Here is a 24306-nt window from a genome sequence, read left to right as displayed (position 1 = left end):
TGCATGCCCATGGTAAAGCATCCTTTTTTCCCTGCTCTCAACGCCTTTTAGACAGCTGGGGGCAGAGGGGACAGCACTTGCCATTCCCTCTGGGAATGTGTGGTACTTGCCAAACAATAGTTGCCGAGAGAGAAAAGTGAAGCACTAAAAATTCCTTTAATTACATTTTGCTGTATTTGTATGCTTGATAATGCTGGTAGTACTTGTTTCAGAATACCTTATGATTTTTTTCTCCCCATCACATTAGCCTTTGAAAATATACTTTGGGCTAATGTTTTTCTTCATCAGGATTTAAATTTTGCTCAGAGTATACTGCAGGTTGGGTGGGGTTTTTTTTGGTTGTTTTTGGGGTTTTTTTAATGCCCCCAAGTATTATTGTAGAAAAGTATTTGGATCTTTGTGTAATAATATATAGTCAGGCAGGAAGCAGCTTAACTTCAGCTTTTCTGGACAGGACTTTGCTGAAAGATGTGGTGCGTGAGCATGTTGATTTTATTATTATCTTGTAACAACAGCCCGCTGTTGGGCTCCCTTATTTGCATTCCTAGCAGGACGGCAAGGTGAATAATTTAACTCCAGCAGCCTCCGCCACGTGATGGTGCGAGGACCCGTCAGCGATGCCTCCCCCTGCACCGACAGACTTTGGAGGGGAATGGAAACTTACAGAAGTGATGCGAAATCGTAGCATGTCCTCCCTTAACCCTGGGGGAATCTCTCGGCGGAGTGATCACTTCATCCTTTGCTTTTCCACGCGTTCCTCTGACGTGGAGTTTGGGGGGTGTGTGTGTGAGCCTGTGAGCAAGACGAGTGAGGGAGTGGGAAGCGGGGAGGGCAGTGGGGGAACAACGCACACCCAGGCACAGAGCTCGTCGGAGCAGGAACAGCGAGGAGCCGGGAGTCCAGCCGCAGGCAGCGGGGAGTGGAAATTTACAGCTGCTTGTGAGCGCCTGTGCATGTCCAAGTGATCCTTTCTGCTCGCGCTTTTCCAGAGGCTGACGGTCGCTCGGCAGGAGAAGAGCGGGAGGCCGAATCGCGGGATCCCTGCTCTCTGCCACTTGTCGGTGATCGGCGGGGGAGAATAAAGCGGAATTAAATGGCAGATCACTGACGGCGGCTGCTGGCGGCGTGGGCTGCGGGGAGGCGGCAGAGCTGTCTTCAGCACCTGGCCATGGGGCTGCTCCGGGCTGCCTAGGAGCCCCCACCTTTCCACTCACAGTAAGTGTCAGCCGAGGTGATGTCCTCCGAGTGACGGAAAGTTGAGTGATTTAATGAAACTTTCCTTTTTTCCAGTTAGCACCAGCCTTTTGGTAATAAACCGCTTGCCTGCTTGTTCTCGATAGTTACGCTGGTAGCTTTTTATAGCTTTGTAAACTGTGTTACCAGGAGTGGCTCTTAAATGCAGGCAACCCTAAACAATACTCCTCCTGTTACATAAGGCGCTGGCTCTGCGACCAAGCACTCCGTGTCCGTGGAATATCTCTGGAAATGGCTTTATTTACAGTGTGGTTTCCAAAAATAAAATATCTGCAATATATCATTTCTCTTGCTCCTCTCCGCGGGCTGCCTGCAGCTGCGGACTGGCTCTTGAGATGCAGAGGAATGAGAGCGTGGCCACTTGCATAAGCCAGGGGGAAGGAGATGAAGGGAAGATGAGCGTGCGTGTGAACTGCCACAACGAACGGCGTACGTAAAGGAACCATCTCCTTGTTTCCAGCCGATTGGACTTGTCCACTTGAATTGCTGATTCTGTGCGATGGGCGATTGATGAAGTGTTTATCAGGCACAACTTTAATTGAGCTTAAGGGAAGTTGGGATTTTTCTTAAAAGTAAAGGCTCTTTATTGGGCTAATACTAGTAGTAAAGTGAAATTACTACTATAGAAGATTATTTTAATCCATTGTGAAGGTATTGAAAGTAACATAGCAGACTTGCTACAAACTTGATCGACTGAATGCTGTTTAGAGAGGTAAGTTCAGTAATATTGGACCAAATGCAAAAATAGTATTCATGGTCCCCGCTAATGGGTTTAGAGGGAGTCCTATTCCCTCTTGGCTGCTGCCTGTGTTATTTAAATTTTGTTACCAGTTTCCATTATTTCTACAGTTACTATTCCTACTAGAAATGGATATTTAACTTGGTTTCCCTTTTACTTAAGTAAATGAAAAGCTATTAAGGGCTCTTCTGTTAGAATTGTGTGTACTTCAGAGACATTAGTTAAGAGAGCTCTTTCTGCATGACTGAGTTTGTGGGAGTTTTGCTATGGACTACAGTTAGGCATGGAATTGAATTCTTAATCTTTTAGGTTTGAAAGACCTCTGTGGTAGCAAATGCAAATTGGGATCCCAAAGATTCTTTACTCATCAATCCTGCAAATTTGCTGGCTGTAAAACCTCTGGTTTTATGTCTTTCTAGTTTTATTGAACAGGAAGTAATAACTTACTGCTTCTAGCTAGTTCATTGGCATGACCGGGAGAGCCTATGTGATCCTGCAATACAGAGGTAAATAATGCTGGTGTGAGTATAGTGCCACAGGATGCCACTTCTGCATGGGTTTGGAATCTGAATTTTACCTGGCATTGCAGTGTGCAAATGCTATTTTATAATAAATATAATAATAGTAATAATAATAATCACAATAATAATAGTGGATGTGAAAACACAGGACTTCCAATAGAAGGACACAAGGTAGCAAAGTCAAACACCTAAAATGCCTTAAACTTCAGTTCTGTTTTCTGTACCCTACTCATGATAGATTTAGATTAGATATTAAACAGAAATTTTTTATGGTGAGGATGGTGAGACTGGCACAGGTTGTTCAGAGAAGCTGTGAATGCTCCATCCCTGGAAGTGTTTATGTCTAGGATAGATGGGGCTCTGAGCAACGTGGTCTAATGGAAGGTGTCCCTGCCCAAGGCCAGGGGCTTGGAATCAGATGATCTTTAGGTCCCTTTCAACCCGAACTATTCTATGATTAGTATTTTGTATTACCACACATTTGTACTTCCTTTATGATCATCACTACCTCATTCTGGCTTTGGATGGTGAATATCTGAGCTGTAGCATCTGCTCCAGAAGCCCTGTCTCTGTACCCTCCTTCCATCTCCTTCTTCCCCTCTTGTGCTGGTACAGCTCTAGACTGTATCTGGGCAGAACTGGACTGGAAACCTGTGTGACCTTTTTTTCCCCAACAAGCTGTTTTTTGTTAACCTGGGTCACTTCTTTGACCTGACTCACCATGTGGCCCTGCAACAGCTGGATGGCTCCTACAGAGGCTGTAGGGGTGTGAATACATGTGGAGCAGGGTGTCACCATCACAGAACAAAGCATTTAACAAAATGTTGCCTCAGTGGCCAGATTGCTTTTCAGGGTTTCATTTTATCCCCTGTGTTTGCTGAAAGACTGTACATGGGTTTTTTTTTTTGTTTTTATTAAATTGGCATTCAAGCACTCAATTAAAAAGAGTTAATAATTTCTTTGAGTGCTTCCATAGACCTACACCACAGCACTTGGGTGAAGCATCACCATGAGTGCCTTCAGTTTCATAACAGTATTGAACAACTGTGTGATATTATTATTCTCATTCTGTAGAGGTGGTCAGATTAAGGGCAGAGCTGCCTACTTCTTTTGCATGTCTGATCTTCAGGATGCTTTCCATCTGCTTAAAAAAATGACATTTGTGGCGATGGTAGGCATTACTGTGATGTTTTGTGTGTTCAGATGAAGTTTCAGCTAATCTCCATCTTCATTTTGGATAATGCAACAAGTAGCCAACATCAAAGCTTATGATGAGTAAATTCTTGAGCTTTTGGAAAAATATTGTTGCCAAGCAGAGATGGCATTCATTCACCCTAACCATAAAACTGTCCCATCTTCTGTTAATCTTTTGTCTCATTTGCAACGCACCTTCCAAAATCTGCAACCGATTGAGAATTTGCCGAGAAGTCACTTGTTGCATAGCCCTGATTCCTTCTGCATATCAAAAAAACCATGGGTTGTGTGAGGGGACTGCACTGGGGAGGGCAAAAGGACAAACTGGGCTTTTCCAGGTGCTCATCACACATGGGGGCTTCTATCTCCTGGTTTGAGTACATTGCTCTGTCACTGCAGCAACTTTCCCAAATATGGCAGCAGGGAGAAATGACGCCCTCTTCCATTATGTAGAGACTGAATTAGACAAAATGAAGAAGAAAATGAGCTAACTCAGGACCCAAATATATGGGTCGTGGGCACACTGCAGTGAATGAGAAATGAAGGTTTTTTTTCCATTCCAGAAACTCTCACACAATGTGAGTTATTGAAAGGTTTTGATTCAGATCAGTAACTTGATGAAGGCTGGGAGTTAAGGCAAGACAAATGTCTGATACTCGATGGGAAGGAAATTTTTTGCTCATTTGTTTTTCAAGACCAAATGTTTTGTCTGGAGGAGCATCTGCATAGAGTGCATGGATGGGCTCATGTGCTCTCTCCCATTCTTACTTTCATGGGCAGGAAGAAGCATTTGTGACAGAGCTGCTTTACTGAGTCACTTCATAGTGGGATGGGCTGCTGAGCAGAGTGGTGTTGCTGTGTGCGTTTTTCCTTCATCGGGCTTACAAGTTCAGTTGCACTATAGTCTTTGGAGGAGGTATATGCCTTAAAAGCAAAGAAACTGTGGAGAGTGCCTATAATCAGAACTAGATCTCTTTTTGTACTTTATAGCTGTGTTAAATCTTTTTTAGTACATTCTCTTTATGAGCAGATAAACTGGCAGAAGAGGTATTTTGAAGCCTGATAAAATGTAGTTGTTGTCAGATGATCTAAGTTGCATTCCTGATACAGCCACTGATTTTTTTTATGTGGCCTTGGGTATGTCTTGTAATGTCTCTGTGTTTCAGCTTCCCCCTTTGCAGAGAAGACAGAATAAAAGTAGGTAGATAGGTTTTTTGAAATTGTGCTTTCCATCTTGGTTAAATGTGTGTAGAGTTGGAGACCTCTGAGAGATGGTATGCCCTGAATATGAAAGGATGTTAACTTTGACAGGCTACTGAATACCCTAAAACTCATGTCTTGTAAACCACATCCATCTCTGGATTCAATTCACTGCTTGTGTGGGTTTCTTTTTTCTTTTCCTGACTTGAACAGAAACAGGACAACATTTAGAAAGCGGTTCTTTAAAGTTGCCTTTTGGTTTTTCTGTGGCTTATCTAATATAAAATCAGTGCCATTTTTTTCTCCCAAAGATGGAATGATATTCCCTGAAAGTATTTTTTGTAAAAGTAGAATTCCTAAAATGTGCTGGACACTCCAGCTCTGGTGTCTGAAATGTCATGTTCATGCTGATGGAAACAGCAGGCTTAGGAAACCTCAGTTCCTCCTACAGCACTGCCGAGGTATTTTCCTCGTATCTGGGAGAGACAACCTCTGAGACCAGATACAGCTGTTTCTTTCCTTGGTTTCATAAACTCGTCTCAAGAGCACCAGTGAAACAACATCATCAAAACTAAATGTTTCACAAGTTGGCTGGTTCTCCATTATGAATTCAGGAGTGTCCACAACCCATTTCTGATGTTATGAAAACATATGTTGAATAGCCATTAGACGGAAAAAGTTTTCCTAGAAAGTAGGAAAGAAAGAGGTTCATTCAGTACTGTCCCTTGCTGCCAGACAGCAGTGTCAAAAATTTATGAACAGTGCTCTGTAGTGTGCCTGGTAGAGTAGGTTATTTCAAAACCTCAAAGCTCCAGTGGGTGGAAACCTTTACATTTTCAGCTGAAGTTTATTCATCAGCAGTTTATAACCATTTGCTTCTGCATAAATAAAGTGTTATTGTTATTTAAGCTGAAATGACTTTTTCAGCTTTCCTGTATTTTTATTCTAAACTTAAGAAGGTGAGCACTTTTAGCCTCCAAGACATGCTGGTCTTGTCATTTTTTCTGGCCATCCACTGTGCTTCTCTCCACCCACTCTAACCTCTGTTGATTTTACTTGACTGTGGGGGTTCAGGGCTGTGTACAGTGTTCCATATGAAGGTCTATCAAGACTTTGTACAAAGACATAAATACTTCTGGATTTCTACTGATGATTATTTTTGCGATTCATCACAGATTTGTGTCTGTCTTTCTCACATCTGTAAAATATGTGTGTGTTTGTATATGTCACCAGCTGCTTGTTTTTATAATTTCTCATGGTTAAGTCCTCAGCTTGAAGCAGATATTTGTAGAATGGTTTGGGTTGGAAGGAGCCTTTAAAGGTCATCTAGTCCAATTCCCCTTGTCATGGATGTCTTCAACTAGATCAGGTTTCTCAGAGTCCTGTCCAATCTGATCTTGAATGTTTCCAGGGATCTGGAATGTCTACAAATTGTGTCTCATCTACCATTCAGCATTATCTACTCTTAACTTTTATCCCATTTTTATTATCTTGGTTCTTGACTCCATCCAGTTTCTCAGGTAGTGACATTCCAGTCCTGTTATGTGTTGATAATATCTTTCTATTTTGAGTCACCAAAATTTTTGGATAGGCTCTGAATTCCTATGCCTCTCTAAATATGATCCTGTCCACAGATTGCTCTTCCCCTCTCAGCAGACTGACTTTACCCCCATTTGCTTCTACCTGTAATTGTGAATAGCACATGTGCCCCTAGAAGAGTCCTGCATGGAGAGCCAAAAGGGACCATAACCTGCAGCTGCCAGTATGTATTTCCTGAAGTGATGGATCACCTTTTGCCAGGTTAAAAACCATATCCTGAGAAGGAATAAATAAAAAAATATTATTTCCTGCACATCTGGGGCTCTTCCCCTTTACTCTCTGCCTCCCTCCACTTGCATATAGCAGAGGCTTTGCTTTGTATATAAGACTTTGTACATAATGAGTACTTGGCTCTGATCAACAGAGAAATGAATTAAACAGTTTCTTGAGTCCCTTCCTGCCCTATTTTTGGTGTTTTGCTGTTGTGATTAAGATGCTGGTAGGGTATATAGTGAAAAAAATGATATTTTGTCACCGAGCAGTGCTGTGACTTGCTGGTGATACTGGAACTATGCAGTGGAAAAGTGCTGGTTCTATGGCAAAATTAGTGATCATTTTAAGTACAGACATCCTACCCTACTCTACAACCACTCTAGACAGCCATGTAAGTTACTGTTTGGGAGGAAATAATAGTTTATTGTCAGCATTTCAGTTAGAAATGTGAACTCCATTTTTTAAAAATCTCAGAATCTCTAGCTCACAAGTACTTCGTTTAAAAATTCAATTCATCTCCCCCTTTGCTTTTCTTTGTGTGAAGACTTCTGAGAAGAAAAGATGAAGGGATGACTTTAGCAATCTGAATATACCTACCCCACCCTGGATGAAAATACTTCTTTTCTGAAATGCAACTTGCCTGTTAAGCTCCTGCTTTGAGAATCTCTCTCTCTTGCATCATCACATCCTCATGCCATGCCTTCAGGATAATAAAAACATGCAGAATCAGGTCTTCCTCAAAGTGTATTGTGAATTATTAATCTTCTATTTGCAGCACATGTGGGATTACAGAGTGCTTGGCGCTTGCTAGCAGCATCTAAACAACTTTATTGTATAATCTTGGCATCACAGTCTTTTCCAGGGCTTGTGTGTAGCTGAATGTGCCCCAAAGGGTGCGTTGTTAGTACACCCGGGCTTCAACATTGCACCTTGTCAGGCTGAGGTGTGACTCTGCTCTGGTGGCCATTGCTGCCAAAGCTTGCACCTGTGAGCTGCATGGGACCAGGACTCTGCAGTTGGGAGCTCAGCTGAGGAGTGAAGGTTATGTAGCCAAAACTGGAGAAATAAAAATGAGTTTGAACAGGACTGTGAGGAGCTTGAAATGAGAACTTGAAAGTGGTGAAGTTTCAGACACTGAATGTGAAAATATCCCTGTAAAACGGACCTAGTAACAAATTAGAAGTTATATACAAACTCGCCTACTTTTGACACTATAAAAGAACTTTTATATAAAAGACATTTAAAAATATTAAGTAAGACATTTAAATAAGACATTTAAAAATATTTCCTGTGTGTCATAGAAACTCTTCCTGTAAAGGTAATCTGCAAAAAGGTTTTGAAATGTTTTTAATAAGATGTTAGGAGAGAGGCTGTATAGATTTTGCTTTTAAAGCTTGAATTTTTTACTTGGCTGTTTTGTATGGTTACTGTTTATAGCTGCAATAGAATGTATGTCTAATCTGGGTATTAATGCCATAGGATATTTGGGGATTAGTAACACATGAATGTATGGCTCAAATAGGATCGTATTTCCTGATGGACTCTGGAACGTGCCCATAGTAACAACGGAGCATGAGAGGAGTTGGTTCTTTGGGACCACTGAGTTTTCTTCTTTATGCTGTGTGTGTTGTGCTGGTTTAATTCTCTCCTTTGAAACCTCTTGTATAAAGCTGTTTTTTAATTGTAAATGTTGGAGAGTAATGGGATTGAAGTGATTTGTGTGTATATTTATGTTTTCACAGCTAGTTTTGCAAATGTGTGTGTGGAGGAATTGTGACGTTTTTCTTTTGTTGTGGAAGGAGATAGGAGTTTGAGATTATTTTTGCTTTTGTTCTTTTTTTTTTTTTTTTTCCTTTTACCTCTTTTTTGTTATTATACAAACTGGAATTCAGTCCAGAACGGTGCTGAGCTTCTAACCAGAACATATTGCCATTTGTAGTCAGTCACTGACTTCAGTAGATCTTTGTATTGGACCCTCAGCAAAACCTGTAAGAATTCACAACCTAAGGCTTTGTGAGATCAGAAACTGACATACTTGGTTTCTTTCATATATAAATACAGTGGTGTGGTATTTGCCTTTCTAACTATACAGCAGAAGAATGTTTCAAATTAAACAAACAATCCATTTTCATTAAAATGCTCAGTCTTTCATTTAAATGTCATGAAAACATTTGTGTTCATATTTGGGCCTGATCCTCTGTTCCGTATTTAATTCAGGCAATGTTTTACACAAGTGAGATCTGATCCACAGATTCTTGACGTCTGTCAGACTTAGGGGATAGCTGAAACTGCTTCCTCTCATGGTCCCTTAGGCTGAAAAAGCAAAGCAGCTGAAGAAGAAGGAGAGATGGCAGAGAAGCTGGGATCCTAACTGCAAATCTCTAAACAAAGGGTGCTTTTGGTGTGCTGGCATCTACAGTTGGTTTTCTGCATTGTGATGGAGCTGGTGAAGTCTGACAGAAATCCCTATGTGAAATCTAGTGGAGCCTGCCAAATGTGCAGGGTCCAAAATACATTTGACATAGGCATGGCCTTGCTGGAGTGCTGACCTGTAGGTCAGAGCTTCCTTCAGGATGCATCCAGCTCCTGTCCAGGTGCTGAGTAGTTGCTTTTCATATTCTAATGGTGGCTTGTGAATCCTCGATGAACTTGCAATAACTACACATGGGAACTTTTACTGCTCCACTGAGTGGCTGAAGCAAAATGCAGTGCCTGAGGCATAACCTTTTCTTGTTCACAATGTCTTTGTGTGTTTTTATTGTGTTTTGTATAAACCTTAAAATCTGTTTTTGTTTGTTGTTTTATTTAAGGCAGTCCTCTTCTATCCTGAAGGAAGAAATCCAGGTGAAGAAAGACCATGCCTTTGTTTAGTAAATCACACAAAAATCCTGCTGAGATTGTGAAGGTTCTGAAAGAAAACATGGCCATATTGGAAAAACAAGAAAAAAAGACAGACAAGGTATGAGGTAATGTTGTAGAAGACCAGTAAGGTTTTTATGCTGGGAGAACAGTAGAATAAAGGGAATAAAATTGTGTTTGCTCACTGCCCTGATTCTGCGAGTGCTTGCCCATGGAAGTAGCTGTGTGCTTGAATGTTTCTGCTGAAACCAGGGGGCTTTTGCATAAATAAAATACATCAGATCTGGGGGTCAGACAGAAAATGCTGAGATCCAGGAGCCTCAGCCAAAACCAAGGGTGATTTCCCACTACTTTGAACAGTAACGAATCTAGCAAAACAGCTTGGAAGGTTGTGTGAAAACTATTGTACTGTTAATGGTTTTAGTAGGATAACAAATGAGGTTGCCGATTAATGTGTAGATACCCACAGAGAAAAACACTACTTCTGATGAACATTGCAGAAAACAGGAAACCTCTATGTATACAAATGTATATAGAAGAGATCTCACTCTGTCCATCCTTTCTAATGTTCTGGGTGCTAATGCTTCCAAAAAGAGCTGTGCTACTCATTTTCTATTTATAGAGGCTTTTGCTAATATTACTGCTCTCTTCTAATTCCATGACACAGACTCAAGTTACTTTTGCCACCTTTCCAGCGACCACTTGATAAGATGCACCCCAACACACAAAATGCTCCCAATGAGGAGTTTGTGCTTGCATAAAATCAATTTTTTTTTTTTATTTTTTGCATCTGAGACTCTGGCCCTCTATACTATTGCTGTAGTAGAAGTATATGGTTTTAGTTAACAGCAGACCAATTTTAAGTTAAAATTGACTGTCAGTGGAAGCAGAAATAGCTGATAAGTGGCACTAATATATTTTTAATGGAGCTGATGTTTGTGTGCGTGCATGTTGTGCTTCCCCCACCTTGTGCAGGAAGCTGTATGAAAACAAACCCAACCCAAGGCATGGAGCCCTTTGCACCCTTAGTGAGATCCTCTTGAAACTTTTTGGTTTAAAGCAAGTAGCTCAGAGTGTGTTAATTATGTAAGGTAAGTCACATGGATTTCTGGGAGGTCTCTGGTATTTGATGTTTCATTCTGAAATACTTTCAGTAACCTGAAAACTGAGAGAATTTGTCTCTGAACTAAAACATAAAATAAGTAACTAAATGAACCAACAGAATCTGTTCTTCCCTGCTGAATTCATCCTTTGGAGCCTGATTAAAGAAGACATTCAAAGCAGAAGCTCCATACTTGGGTTTCTTTTCGATTTGCTTTGTAGAATGACTCCTCTGGGTTGTGGTTTTGAGAGTTTTTGGCTTTGAGCTGGTTTGTTTATTTGGGTGTCAGTGACAAGGAGAAATTCAGACTTCTTAGAAAATGGAGTGCTCAGTGTAAATTTTTCGTAAAAGTCAGAACAGCTGGTGTGTGTTTTCCTCACAGAGCAAAAGATACAGAGTGTTCCCCTGGCATATTAGAATGGAAACAGGTCATGAACTTAATGGTGCTTATTCTACAGGAGGAGGCTGGTTTTCACTTAGTTTTTATGTACTTTGTTGCTATGGGATAGAGGCTGTTCCTGGGGTGAATGTTGGTGATCGGGGCAGAGGATCAGTCCCCTGACAGCAAGGCAGAAGGTGAGGAAAGCCTTTTTTTGGATCAGTATAGGCTTACGTGGCTTGTTGACTCAGGACTTTGTGCTGTGATGTCAAGGAAGCTCATAGGGCCCTTTTCCTTGCAGAAGGAAAGATTTGAGACTCCTTGGTAATTCTGCCTTTAATCTAAAGTGTTCCACTGAGCTGTCCTGAAATAAATACCTGTTAAAGAAAACAGCTAAATTTATTCTCCTGAATTTATGGAAGTAAATCATAAGGACTACCTTTAGTACTGAGATGATGATAAACTTTAAAAACTGGCAGGAAAAAGAGCTCTTGAAAAAACCAATCAGCCCAGTCACACCTGCTGCTATCCATTCAGGTTTGTGAACTTAGTTAACACCGTTTCTAAGTGGTGTTTGCAGTTTGAACTGGAGAAGAAAAGACAATGGGAAGACTTTCAGTGGCCCACAGGTTTTCAAAGGATACTCAATAATGCCAATGAGTAGGATCTTTTCATGAGCAAGATTAGAGAAATTTAACTGAAAACAAAAGCAAAGAAAAACAAAGCACTCTGTGCTCTTCAAAACCTAGCAATTTACCTCCAATTTGATTTCCAAAGGGAGAAGAAATTTGTCAAACTTTCATGAAAGTGCCTAGAGGTTTAGCTACTGTAAGAGCCAGAGACCCTGCATGTCTCAGAGCTGGGTTTGGACCCTGTGGCCCTGTGACCAGAGAAGTTTGTGGCTGTCCAATTTTTCAGATTTCTAGCTCCTAGTCTGCTTTAAGAACTAGAGGAGTGCTGTTATGCCTCACCATAAAACCAAGGTTCCCAGGACTTCCAGGATACAACTCCAGAGCATCCCTGATTTTGCGTGTGAAGTAGTTTCCAACTAGGACTTGCTTCAGATGCTTAAACAAGATTTATCCTGTGACAATGAAGCTGCTATTGTAGTGCAGCCAATGTGGTATGTGGGTTGAGACAGCTAAAAGCTGCTAATACAGCCAGTATTGGCAGAGAAGTGCAGCAAAGCCAGAATTAACTGCAGGGCTAGCAGAGAACCTCCTTTCCTTTCCCAGCTGAGAAATCCGAAGTATGAGGCGAAGATGCTGTGGGCAGCCAGGAGGGCACAAAGTCAGACAGAGAGGAGCTTAATACAACTTTGTGCAACTTTCAGCAGGAGCCGTCTGTGTCGTGGAGGGGATCTTTTTAAATAATGCAGAAAGGATCATTCCTGCCAAGCTATGCAGTAGAGGGAACTTTACAGCAGAGCAGTTAAGACTTCTCAAGTAATGGGAAGAGGGTGGAGAATGTAACTTGACAGACAGGATGCAGAGAAGCCAGTCTTAAGTGTAAAGGAAGTTCTACATCTTTTCTGAGGCATTTCCGTGTGCACAGATAATATACAGAGGTTTGCACTCTTTCTTCATGATGATTTTTGTTACTCATGGAGTAGTACCAATGAAGCTTTAACTAAATTCTATTGACTGCACTAGCATCTGTCTCCTTAGATAAGGACTGAATTTGACCCCCTTTCTCCATGTGTTTAATTTTTTTTAAACTATTAATGTGTGTAGTGTTGCCGTAGTGTTTCTAAATGCTTTTTAAACACTCCCAGCTGAAAATTAGGCTAATTTTTGAAGTTTGGTTCTTACTTTTATTTTATGTATGGGTTTATTTGTTTGTTTGCTTGCATGGTTATATGTGTGCTTAAAGCTTTTCCATTTTCTCATCTACATTCTTATGGGTGATAGACCACAGGTTGAGAAGTGCCAGCATATCTGGCTCCCTTTCCTCTGAAGTGCTCTTTCTAATAGCTTGTTTTTACAAATTTTTAGAAACAATATCTATTTTAAAGAAGGGATTGCAGCACTGGCAAATTTAATGGAATAATTGGGAGATTAAGTAGGGTAAGACAGAGTTGAAAAAGTGGACTAAAACCTTCTTCATCAACAATCCTTCTCTCTTCCAACATCTGAAATAAAATAAGGTGTTCTTGGAGCATATACAATTGCTGACATCCTGTTTGGGTTTTGATGTGGTGAAGTTTTATTACAGTATTATATAAATGTCATTACAATTTAATCTCAGTCACATAGAACCAATCAGTCCTTTAATTTAATGAGGAATGCCCACTCTGGAATTAACTAGAAGAGCAGGAAAGTATTTAAATACCTAGGAAAGGAAGCCTTCAAAGCTTAGACTCTCTTCCTTCTTTCTGGCAATAACTCCTGTAGCATTTGGAGGATGCATGTAAATAGGGATGAAGAGAAGAGAAGCCGAGATACCAAGAGGTCATATCTGTTGAACCTGAGGAAGAATGGACAGCATGTGACACTCTGGTCACACTGCTTCATTTATTACTGCTGCGTCGCCGTGTCTTTTGTTGATGGATATTGTAAAGGAGCATTGATAGAAAGGGTGCCTGACCCACCTCACAAAAAAAGGGGTGTGACATCCTGGCTTCTCAAAGCCTTGTGTTCAGCTGCTGAGCCCAGTCAGCACAAAGCAGTGCAGGTGGCATCCAGTTTGTCTCTGAAGGACGTCCTTGAACACATCACCCTCTTGCTGCTAACCAAACACCTTCGGGTGCGGCAGCCTGACTCAGTGCCATCTGCGGTGCCTACAGGTTTGGTAACATTTTCTGAACCTGCCCTGCAGCAAAAGCCTTCCAAGTGTCACAGGCTTTTAATTTAGTGCAGCAAACGGATCTGAGGTTGGTTGAAACTTGGTCTAATCTTTGCATGTGGTCTAGATGGGCTGAAAGATTTGCAGTTTCTGGTGTAGTTGATCCAAGACATGGGTTTATTGTGGAAAATGAACCCAAATGCATTAGAGCAGGTTCAGAGCACTGTGCTGAGTGCTTTCCTGGCAGGCAGAACTGCAGGCTGCAGTGCCTTTAGTCAGTGTTCAGAAGCAAAGTGAAGCGAGATGTAAAATAACCTGAAGTGTCGCACTTCTGCCCCTTTCACTTAAATCTCTCTAACAAGACTGCTCGTTCAGGTAGGTCACTGTAATCTGTCCTCTCTTTCATCTCCACGTGCTGTAACAAATTTGGTGCTGTTCAGAAGGGTTGGGAGAGCAGCATTTTATTAAGGCTACAGTTAAAAGACTTCAAGATATCTGGAACAAATACTTCTATCAATAAATCCTACTTTTTTGCATAGCAACAAGGAAGCCATTACTGGCTGCTGTTCACCTTGCTGGCTGCTGCATTGATAAAGCTCTGGGGACTGGTGTGTGAGACAAGGTGCATGCAGAGGGCTCCGTGTGCATTTGCATGGAAGAACAGTTGCGTGGCTGCCGGGAACGTGAATACCCATGGATGCGATTCTGCAGCTGCCAGAGCCAGTTGCAAAATTGCTTTCCATTTCATTGCTGCACACTGAAACCAAGGGAATGAGATAAGAAGGGTTTGGCACCCCTTTCCCCAGCTCTGCATGTCCTGGGGTTTTGTAGAGGGTTTCATGTTTCAGCTTACCTGTTCTGCTGAGGCCTGTTATTGCTCTAGAGGTGGGAGAAACTCCAGATACTATCAGGTTCTGGTGCCAAGAGTTTAAACCTGTCTCTTCTGGTTGCTTTTATTTTTTAAGGACCTTAGAACCTTTAGTTCTGTCTTAAGTGCAAGATTAACAGTGGCAAAGGAATTTATGTCCAGGTGGGGCAAACCTGTCTTCCCCATTTAATCATGCATCCTTTTAAAAGGCGTTTCCCTGTTGTGCTTGCTTGGCCAAATTGTCTTTGCCAGCTTCCTTGAGTACTAGTCCATACAGTTTTGCTAAATGACAGACTTCAGGCCTCCTGGTCCAAAATACCCACAATTTGGCCTTGTAGGTCCATTTAGCATGAAATTGCATCAAGAATAAGTCAGTTGGGGTGATCCTGAAGTTACATGATTGTTGGATTCAGATTCTGCTAATGGCTTTTCTTGGGAATCCTTACAGTCGCATGTAGAGAGAGGTTCATTGACACTGTGTTTTTAGGAGAAAAATAGGTTTGAATCACACAGTGAGAATATTTTAAAACCAGATAAGACCACATAAAGGAGCTTTATGCTTTTAGTTGCAATATATAGCATGGAGTACTGGCAGATCACTGAATCACACGTTGGGAGTATTTCGCATCATGCTGGCAGGCATCTCTGTGTGTTACTGTCTGCTGCTGTGCAAGAGAGCAACAGTTTATAGAGAGATTTTCAACCTGGAAATATGCTAGGTACACAAATAGAAGCTGTATGGCCCTATTCGCCTTATTTTTATGGCTCTCCTCTCTGCATCCTATCCCACACATGAAGATCAACCAGTCTTTCAGGGAAGATTTTTTGCATATAGAATTTAAGGGAATCATTTCCCCATAAGCTCCTTTCTTTGTGTTATGTTCCCATTAAGTCAACAGTGACAAAACTTTGATCTGTGAGGAAAATAAATTGAGACAAGAATCTTCAAAACTTCCCACTCTGGTTTAAGCTGTTGGTAGGTTTAGAAAGACACATAAATTCTGACAAAAAAAAAATCAGCTTTATGAGGAGGGGGTATTGAACATGTTTATAATTTAACATAGAGAAGTTATGCAGGCTTATCTATGCTGTCTGTTTTCCATCTCCAAGGATATTGTAGATCCAGTCCAGTAGGGTTTGCAGAGTAATCCAAGGATTGTTAGATTTCAACATTTACACAAAATCCTGTCTTTCAAAATGGACCCAAAAACCTCTTGTGGGTTGCCCGTCACTATAAACTGTACTCTGTGGTTGCAGAGTCAGTTCTGGTTGGAAAGAGACTTGCTTGAAAGACCAGGAACTTGGCTTAGGAGGTTGAGATCCTGACATCTGTGCAGGGACAGCAGTGCAAATGCTAAACTCATGTGTGTGCTGGGAATCAGCTTGCATTTCATCCTTGCTTTTTTGTCTCTACCTGCAACTTTTGACTGTCCAAACTTCACCGTGTCCGACTTCTGACATTTGTCTGTAATATGTATAAGCTGTTCTGTTTAGGATTATCTGTTTAATTTTCTCCTTTCCTCCTTTTCCCCCCCCCTATTCACAACGGTGTCTCTAAATATAATGGCATAAATTCAGTCATGATGGAAAGGAGGTGTACCTAGAGGATAAAAGGAAAATCTGCTGGAAATAAGATTGTGCCTAATTGCAAGAGTGAGGTGAATGGCTGAAATGCTTCGATATTTCATGAAACTGTTTCTCTTGCACTGTAACTTCTGCTGGAGTGATTGTTGCAGCATTTCGCTATTGTTGTTGTTGCCACTGATGGAAAATAAAAAGTAGCATGGAAGTCCTAATAGACTTAGGGGTTTCTAGCAAATCCTTTTTATTTTTTTGTCACTGAGATTCTGTTTGTGACACTGGCGAGAAGACGTCTTGCTGAGGCTTTTTGTTGGTTTTTGCAATTTTTCCTAAAGAGGGTCAGGACCAGTCTGACTTCTTATGCAGATATGTTTCTGTCATCTTGTATTTTCCATGTATTTGAGTGAATAAATGTGCTTTGTTGTTTGTTTTGGACAGATCTTGGGTCTTTGGATCTTGGAATGTCTTTTTTCTCTGAGTCTTAAGAAAGTTTCCGTCCCAGAAACAGTACTTATGTACTTAAGGTATTATTCTAAAATTGCTGTGAGATGAAGGGGAAATGTCAAAATGGAGACTGTTAATTTAAGAATCTGTGTTCGGGATTATGGTTTTCCTCTGGATACCTTGTGAGGGATAGGCACTGAGGAGCAGTCCTTAGATTTGACTGGGAATAACTTTTGGTGGCGAGTTGCACGCCAAAACACAGACCATGGCAAGGCTATGAAGGGGGAGGAAGTAACACACAAAATGTAAATTTCATGTGGAAAAGCTGAGGAGATGAGTGGATGGGATGGCAGGTGATTAGAGAAATGCGGCTGTGGTGCCCAGTTCTGCCCACCAGCACCAGTGTTCTGTTTCATTTTCTCACACAGCACTTTACTTTTTCACCTCCTTTTTGAGAATTAAACCTAAAGCTGAATCTTGCAGACCTCTTTTCTATATATCAGAAAGGACTACTTATACTTGAAAGGAAAGTTATTAATGGATTTTTTTAACTACAGAATGCCGGAGATATTCACACCCAGCCCAGCAGAAAGGGTGGAAAGCCAAAAATGTATGGGCTTTTCCATTGAAATGAAAATATTTCCCTAGCTCTTATAAAGATTTAGAGCTTTAGTTTCTAAGATAGCACCCCTGTTGTTAATCACATCTGTACTCTGTGGGATATCTCAAGTGACACACCACTAACATTTGAGGTAAAAATAGGCTCTTTTGCTGAGTGATGGTAAGGAACATCAAGACTTCTGCTGTTTGAAGTTATCACATAGTCATGCTCATTTACACGCTGCTCATGCTGACCCATCTCAAATAGCAGAAAACTGTGAGTAGGTACAAAGAGATTGGAGGAGAGCAGTCCTTTATGCTGTGTGAGATCAATGCTTGAATATTCCAGGTAGCTGCAATGTAAAGGTGGCTTTTTACTGTGGTTAGGTTTGGTTTTGGTTGTTTTTAGGACTTCTAGTTTTTTCCATCATTTTTATTCACTAACGTGAATAAAATCTGTGATTGGAAGTGTTGGGAGATCAGCAGCAGGTGAGAGATGCCTCTTCAGAGCACTGTGGGGTTATTTTATGTAGATTGATGGGGTGGTATTTGAAAACACGATGTTTTTCCTTTCAATATATATGAGAGATATACTGAAATTATTGATCTGGCTTTGAACATCCATTAATTTCCAGTTAGCTTTTACAAATCACTCCTGGGTTTTCTGTGTTTGTCTTGATCTTTTTCACATGCTATGCTAACAAAAGCTAATTTCAAGTAAAGGTTTTTCAAAGATGTGAAATGCTGTCCTATCTTCAGCATCCTGCCTGGAACTTTGCTGTCATTCTCAGCTTGCTTTCAGTCCTGTTCCTTACTTCCTTTCCACTTCTGGCCAAAGAATCCAATTGGCCTTGCTGCAGGTAGTGTGTTTAATAAATATAACCCGACCCAGAAGGAGCCACTGCCTCAGTAGCCCCATGGCTGCAGCAGGTGGGATTTAAAGCACACACACCCACATGAAAAAATGACTCCTTTGCTCCATGGAGTCTTTATTTGTTCCAAGTGGAGCAAAGCTGTGAAGAGAGCATGAGCCAGAGCTGCCGTGCTGCAGCCAGCGGTCATTTTCCATGGGAGGTGGGATATTATCACTCACATGTGATTTAAATCCACTGACTGCATGAATGCTAAGCTGTTACCTGTTCACAGGCGTCTCTCTTTCCTTTCCCTGTTGTAACCTTGGTGATCAAGATACTTTGTAAGGTAATTCCTGATTCATTGTCTACATGAGGTACCTGAAGCATTGCACAGGATTAGTATATGCTAGGTGGGAGAAAAAGATGTGAAAGATTTATTTTACTGCACTTGGTGGCAGCTGTGGAGCTTTACAGCTTTACTAAAGCAAATTGTTTAATTTAAAATTTTTCGACCTGAGACTGAAGTGCCTGTGCGCTCAGTTAGCAAATCCCTTGTGGAAGATGCTGGCTCAAATCTCATCTGATGAGGAGAAATAGGTGGTGGCAATGTGAAGCTGTCAAGCTTTGGCTGGGATGGAGTTAATTTCTTTTTCCTAGTAGCTGGTACAGTGCTGTGTTTTGGATTTAGGGTAAGAATAAATTTGACACACTGATGTTTTAGTTGTTGCTGAGCAGTGCTTACACTGTCAGGGCCTTTTCTGCTCTTCACCCCACCCTGCCAGCAAGTGGGCTGAGGGCCACAAGAAGTTGGAAAGAGACACAGCTGGGACAGCTGACCGCAGCAGGCCAAACGGATATTCCATATTGCCTGGCATTATGCTCAGTATATAATGCTGGGGGGAAGGCTGGCCTGGGGCTGCTGCTGAGGAACTGGCTGGACATTGGGTAGTGAGCAATTGCATTCTGCATCACTTGTTTATTATTATTATTATTGTTATTATTGTTATTGTTGTTGTTGTTGTTATTGCTACTATTCTCCCCTTCCTTTTCTGTCCTATTAAGCTGCCTTTATCTCAACCTACAAATTCGGTTCCTCCCCCCAGTTTCTTCTCCCGTCCCTCTGAGGGGGAGTGAGCAAGTGGCTGTGTGGTGTTCAGCTGCCTGCTGGGCTAAGCAGTTCCACAGGCCTGCAAGGATTTATTTGGGTTCCCAGCAGGGGAGCTGGGACAGTCCATCAGGAAGCAGTGGATGGGGAGGCAGCCCAGCAGCCACCCCTCAGTGGGAGCAGCCACCAGGTTTGGTACCTTCATCTGGCACCTCTTGCCCCATGTGTGCCCTGGAACCCACTGGGGAGGACAGGGGGAGCAACAGTGAAATTGCTGTTGCTTATGCAGGGCTGTGCCTGCCTCCAAACCTGTTACAGGATCTTGCTGGCACTGGTTGGTAATTGCTCTCTTGGCCATATTTTATGTCTGTGGTCTGTAAGTGATGGCATGCCATGTTTAAATTGAATTTATCTTGTGTAAGGCCTGCAGGATACAGTATGGATGCTCCAGCCTCCATGATTGCCTAAAATGATTAAATCATTTTGCAATAAATAATGATAATTGCAAAACATTTAGAAACATTTGTTTTGAAATGCATGTCTTTTAAAAGAACTCCCTTTTTTTTCCTGTTTCTCTTTTTTTAAAACAAAACCCATTATCTGCTGGGGGAAAGGCATCAGAGGAAGTGTCAAAATCTCTGCAAGCAATGAAGGAAATTCTGTGTGGGACCGCGGACAAAGAGCCACCCACAGAAATCGTGGCCCAGCTGGCACAAGAGCTCTACAACAGTGGCCTTCTAGTGACACTTATTGCCAACCTGCAGCTGATAGATTTTGAGGTAGGTCAGCATCCGTAAACTTCTTTCATCTCCTTGGTCTTGGTGTTGTCAGTGAGTAAAGCTGTATTTTTCTGAAGTCTATATAATTTCATTGCATTCAAAACTGTTTTTCACAGGCTGAAGAAAGTATCTGCTCTAGATTGGTTGGTGTCCTGAATGACATACTTGTACACTGGCAGTAAATCTGGGATTTTTTAAATTAAAACAAAAACAATAAAGAAATATTGCCATGTGTATCCAAACAAGATAGGACATGGTGCTGAGAATACTGTCTAGGAGCAACCTTGTAAACTGCAGGGATGATCTTTGGGATAGTGCAACTAGAGCTGTCTCTGAAGAGTGTGTCCGATTTAGAAGGGGTTCAGGGACATGGAATAAAAATAATTGGAAGCATGGAAGATTTCATGTGACAAAGACTGAAAGAATTAAAATGGTTTAGTTGAAAGGAAAGGAGTTGAAAAACATGTTAAAAACAGACAGCATGTCACAAGATAAGTTGGGTGTCCCCCACTTAATTGTTTAGATTAAAAGAAGAAAGGAATATAACTTTTTCTTTCATGGCAGAAAGATTAATGTGAATGTATATGTTTATATATTATTTAATGTTATGTATTTATATATAAAATTATACATTATGTGAAACTTCTTGCCAGCTTTGTTGTTAAAACCAAAAACCTAGTAAACAACTGCTATGACAACTGAACTTGCATATAAGTAAGGAAAAGAAGAGTTATACTAGCAAAGATTGCAGTAATTCAGGATAAATATAAACCCTGTCAATTTACTGTTGACTGGTAGGGATGGGAATAAACTCTGTCACTGTCAGGTCATTGTCATATACTTTTGGTTTGCAATCAGCTGGAACAGTGGCCGCCAGGGCCAGTTCCATGATTTCTGTGGCTCCTGGGTGCTGGTGACTCCTCACAAGTGTCCGACCATCAGTGGGAAATCCCCACTCATGGGAGCCAAACTGCCACCGCTGAGGTCTGGAACAGGAGCAGTGCCCTGGGCATTTGGGCAGCTGCTGAAGAGAAAAATCAGTTTCTCAAAGAGATCTGATGCTCTCAGAGACACCTTTTGTGGGGTCATGTGTAGAAGTTACTTTCTTTCCATTTTGTGAATAAATGAACTGGAGGAAAATGGATGATTTATGTTTCCTTTTTCCCACTCTTCCACCTACCTCTGGTAAATCCAGGATCAAGGACTGATTTATTTATTTTGTATTAATTTTTGAAAATGTTGTTAGTGGAATTCTCTCACTCTTGCTTGGGTCTTGAGTTCAGGAGGACTTTTTTTAATGCTAGAATTTAGTGAGAATGTTTCCTTTGTCTTCTCTGTGCTCCTCTGGTTACTGTTAGATGTCTAATTACAAAAATACTCAAAACCCAACCACCCAAGCCCTTAAAAAACCCTTTAAGAAAAATGGAAAAGAGGGGAGGAGAAGATACTGTTAGCACAGAAGGGACACTGCATTTTTTTAGTTACATGACAGTCTGTATTGCCTCTGCCAGAAAAAAAATTCTGTATGAACATATTGAACACACAGTCTTTAAAATCAAGCACTGGATGAAATACCTAATCTGTTGTTGAATTGCTGTTATTACAAACAATTACAATAATTTTTATTGCAAAATATTTTTTTTCATTGCAAAACTTTTCAATCATTTAGCCAAGCTGTTATACATGTTCTTTTGACAAAACACTAGAAATGAAATGTCACTGAACAAGAGGACAGTGAGAGCATGTGCTGCTTTGTCTTCATGTTCCCACTGACTTTTCCAGTTTACCAACTGTTCTGTTTCCATTCTGTTATATTGATGGCCACAGCTGGTATTTAAGTCTCTTTGTTGAACAAGCAATTTCATCACTCTATAATATGCAAGTTAATTTTTTGATCCGTATGTAATGGTAGAAAGCAAATCATAAACAACTGAAAATCTGATTTCTGAAGACAATAATGTGACTTTGCTTTGTCCTGATTCCCTGTCTCCTCCTTGCCACTACCCACTTTGATCCCAATTTTTCACAGCTGAACTTCCCTTTGAAGATGTGTTTTCAAACACTGTGTAGGGGAGACTTGCACACATCCATCACACATCCATAGAAAACACAGGTTTATTGCTTCTGCCACTCCACAAACAAGATATCATTTCAGTGATGATACTGCTATGAAGAAATTAATCAGGTTGGGCAGGAGCCCACAATCAAGATCAGACTGGATATTTAGGAATTTAAAATATGAAATTTATTTTTGAACTTTGAAGAACTGTGGAAAGTGTGCACACAGAAAAAGTCGACTAAAAATGTAGTTGTTACTGTGTGTAAGCCTAAAGGTTCACAAACTGTAAAGCCCCTAAAATAGGGAGCAAATAACTTCAAGCCCAGGACTGATGATGTTAGAATCTTTCCCTTACTTTGCCTTGAAATGGGGGCTAAATTATGGTATAGGTAGTATACAATTTGTTATTTATATAATGCATCCTTGGCAGGGTTTTTTGTTCTTGTCTAGCCACTTTCTCTTCATGCTGCCTTATCTTGTGCTCCAGTGGCCATGTGTATTTCATTATAAGGCAAAATTTAATTGCAGATCCAAGTAAGGAGCATTTCAAAAGTACTCCTCCAATTTTAATGTATGTCAGGTGGTGAGGGAAGTCTGTTGTGGTTCCCTCCTATCTGCCTCCATTCCCTCCTGGAGAACCCAGAGAGATCAACTCTGGCTTTCACTATCACTGATCTCTAGAAATTTAGCTATAATTGGATACATAGATCTATATATCTATATCTATCTCCTCTCTGCTCATGGATATTATGCTGCAGTGCACACAGTATTAAGTAACTAATATAAAATTTGGCAGAGCAGAGAGGATCACTTAATTTTTGGCCATCTTTACCTCATCCTTTCAACAGCTCTTCTCTGTCTGGATTGTTTTCTTCTTGGAGTAACTGCTGAAGCCCGTGGGGATCGCAGGATTCCAGGCATATGATATGGGTGTTGTAAAGATGGGGGAGAATGGGATGACTTTATACAGAATTAGCCTGTTTGAAAGAATGTCCAAGGGTCAAAAAAGTGTTGCAGACAAAGGCAGATGGATTGACCTGCTCTGATTTGATTCTCCTGTTTAATTCCCTGAGTCTCCAAGCCAGCTGGGCTGGAACGAGTAGGAAAGCAGAATATTTTGTGTTCCCCAGCACTGATTTATTTGTAGAGGTGAAACCAGGGAATTTTCCTCTGTGTAAAACTATCGGCTCGTTGGCTTCAAACATTCAATAAGTTCTCTGCCAAGGAATGTTTGTCCTCCCAAGGCAGATCAATGAGCATGTACAGATTATAAGTGACCTTTTGCTTTAGCTTGCCCTGTGCATAGTGACCTGCTGTTGACTCAGTGCCTTGGTTACTGGTCCTTGGTGCAGCCGTCTCCCATCTCCCTTAACTTCACACATCAATTTGTCTGCTGTGCCAGGAAAGACAGCAGCAGGGGAGGAAGAGGCTTTCTAATGCCAGACATACTGGTGAACCCTGTGGCTGAATAGAACATGATTTGGAAAGACCTTCTGGAAAGCTCTTGGCACAGGGAAGCATTTGAAGACAAAATGTGATTGTGTAGATAGGTGCATACAGCACAAAGTTAGGACAAAGAGAAGGACGTTAGTTTTTATTAGAGACACATATGTGCTGCAGCCATTTTACTGGTAGTAGTTATTTCATTTTTCATGGTAAATAATGGGCACAGTTTAAATCTAACCCTGGTTTTCAGAAATGCAATCACACTTGGAATTGTTTGCATTTGACTAACGAAAAGCTTTAGCTGTTTAAGTGTAGGCAGTGTGGCAGTGGTTTGGTACCAGCTTGGTAACTTACATTTGGAGGCTACAGGAGCAACAGCACGCACGGCAACAGCACGCTTGGCTCAGGGTAGTGGCTTGCTTTTATGGTGCTTTAGGGTTGCTATTTGAAATAGCCAGGGACTTGCTTGACAGTGTCAGAGGAATGCACATCTTCATTTAGGAAAAGAAAGGTGCAAAAGGGAATGGGGCAGTCAGGAGCCTTCAGAGCTGCCCGAAGGAGGAAGCCTTCTTGTGGCATTGGAGAAACAGCAAATATGAGGTGGAGAGACTGTGCAGAAAAAAAAAAGAGTGACTTGTTCTGTTTTCAATTTCAGTGGTACTTTAAATAGATATTATAGTAAATGGTCATTTGTTCATGTTTTTCTAAGCAAAGATATATTTTGTT

At 41.1% G+C, this 24306-nt stretch overlaps 1 protein-coding gene across 2 annotated transcripts in view; it reads left to right on the top strand.

Moving 5' to 3' along the window:
- The first annotated feature begins 682 nt into the window (after nucleotides 1-682).
- The window catches only part of CAB39L (calcium binding protein 39 like), a 44371-nt gene continuing 20747 nt past the window's right edge, over nucleotides 683-24306 (top strand). The window contains exons 1-4 of one of the 2 annotated variants that reach the window (XM_069010888.1): nucleotides 683-778; nucleotides 990-1215; nucleotides 9531-9679; nucleotides 19911-20075. In XM_069010888.1, the coding sequence (XP_068866989.1) occupies nucleotides 9578-9679; nucleotides 19911-20075 (267 nt within the window). In that variant the 5' untranslated portion in view covers nucleotides 683-778; nucleotides 990-1215; nucleotides 9531-9577. Of the gene's footprint in view, nucleotides 779-989; nucleotides 1216-1544; nucleotides 1967-9530; nucleotides 9680-19910; nucleotides 20076-24306 lie in introns of those variants that run through there. The other variant, XM_069010897.1, reaches the window with a different exon arrangement.

This window comes from Aphelocoma coerulescens, chromosome 1 (genome assembly GCF_041296385.1).
Source record: "Aphelocoma coerulescens isolate FSJ_1873_10779 chromosome 1, UR_Acoe_1.0, whole genome shotgun sequence".
In the NCBI taxonomy this organism is placed as follows: domain Eukaryota; kingdom Metazoa; phylum Chordata; class Aves; order Passeriformes; family Corvidae; genus Aphelocoma; species Aphelocoma coerulescens.
The sequence above is the reverse complement of the archived record's forward strand: the minus strand, read 5'-3'. Positions and strand labels throughout refer to the sequence as shown.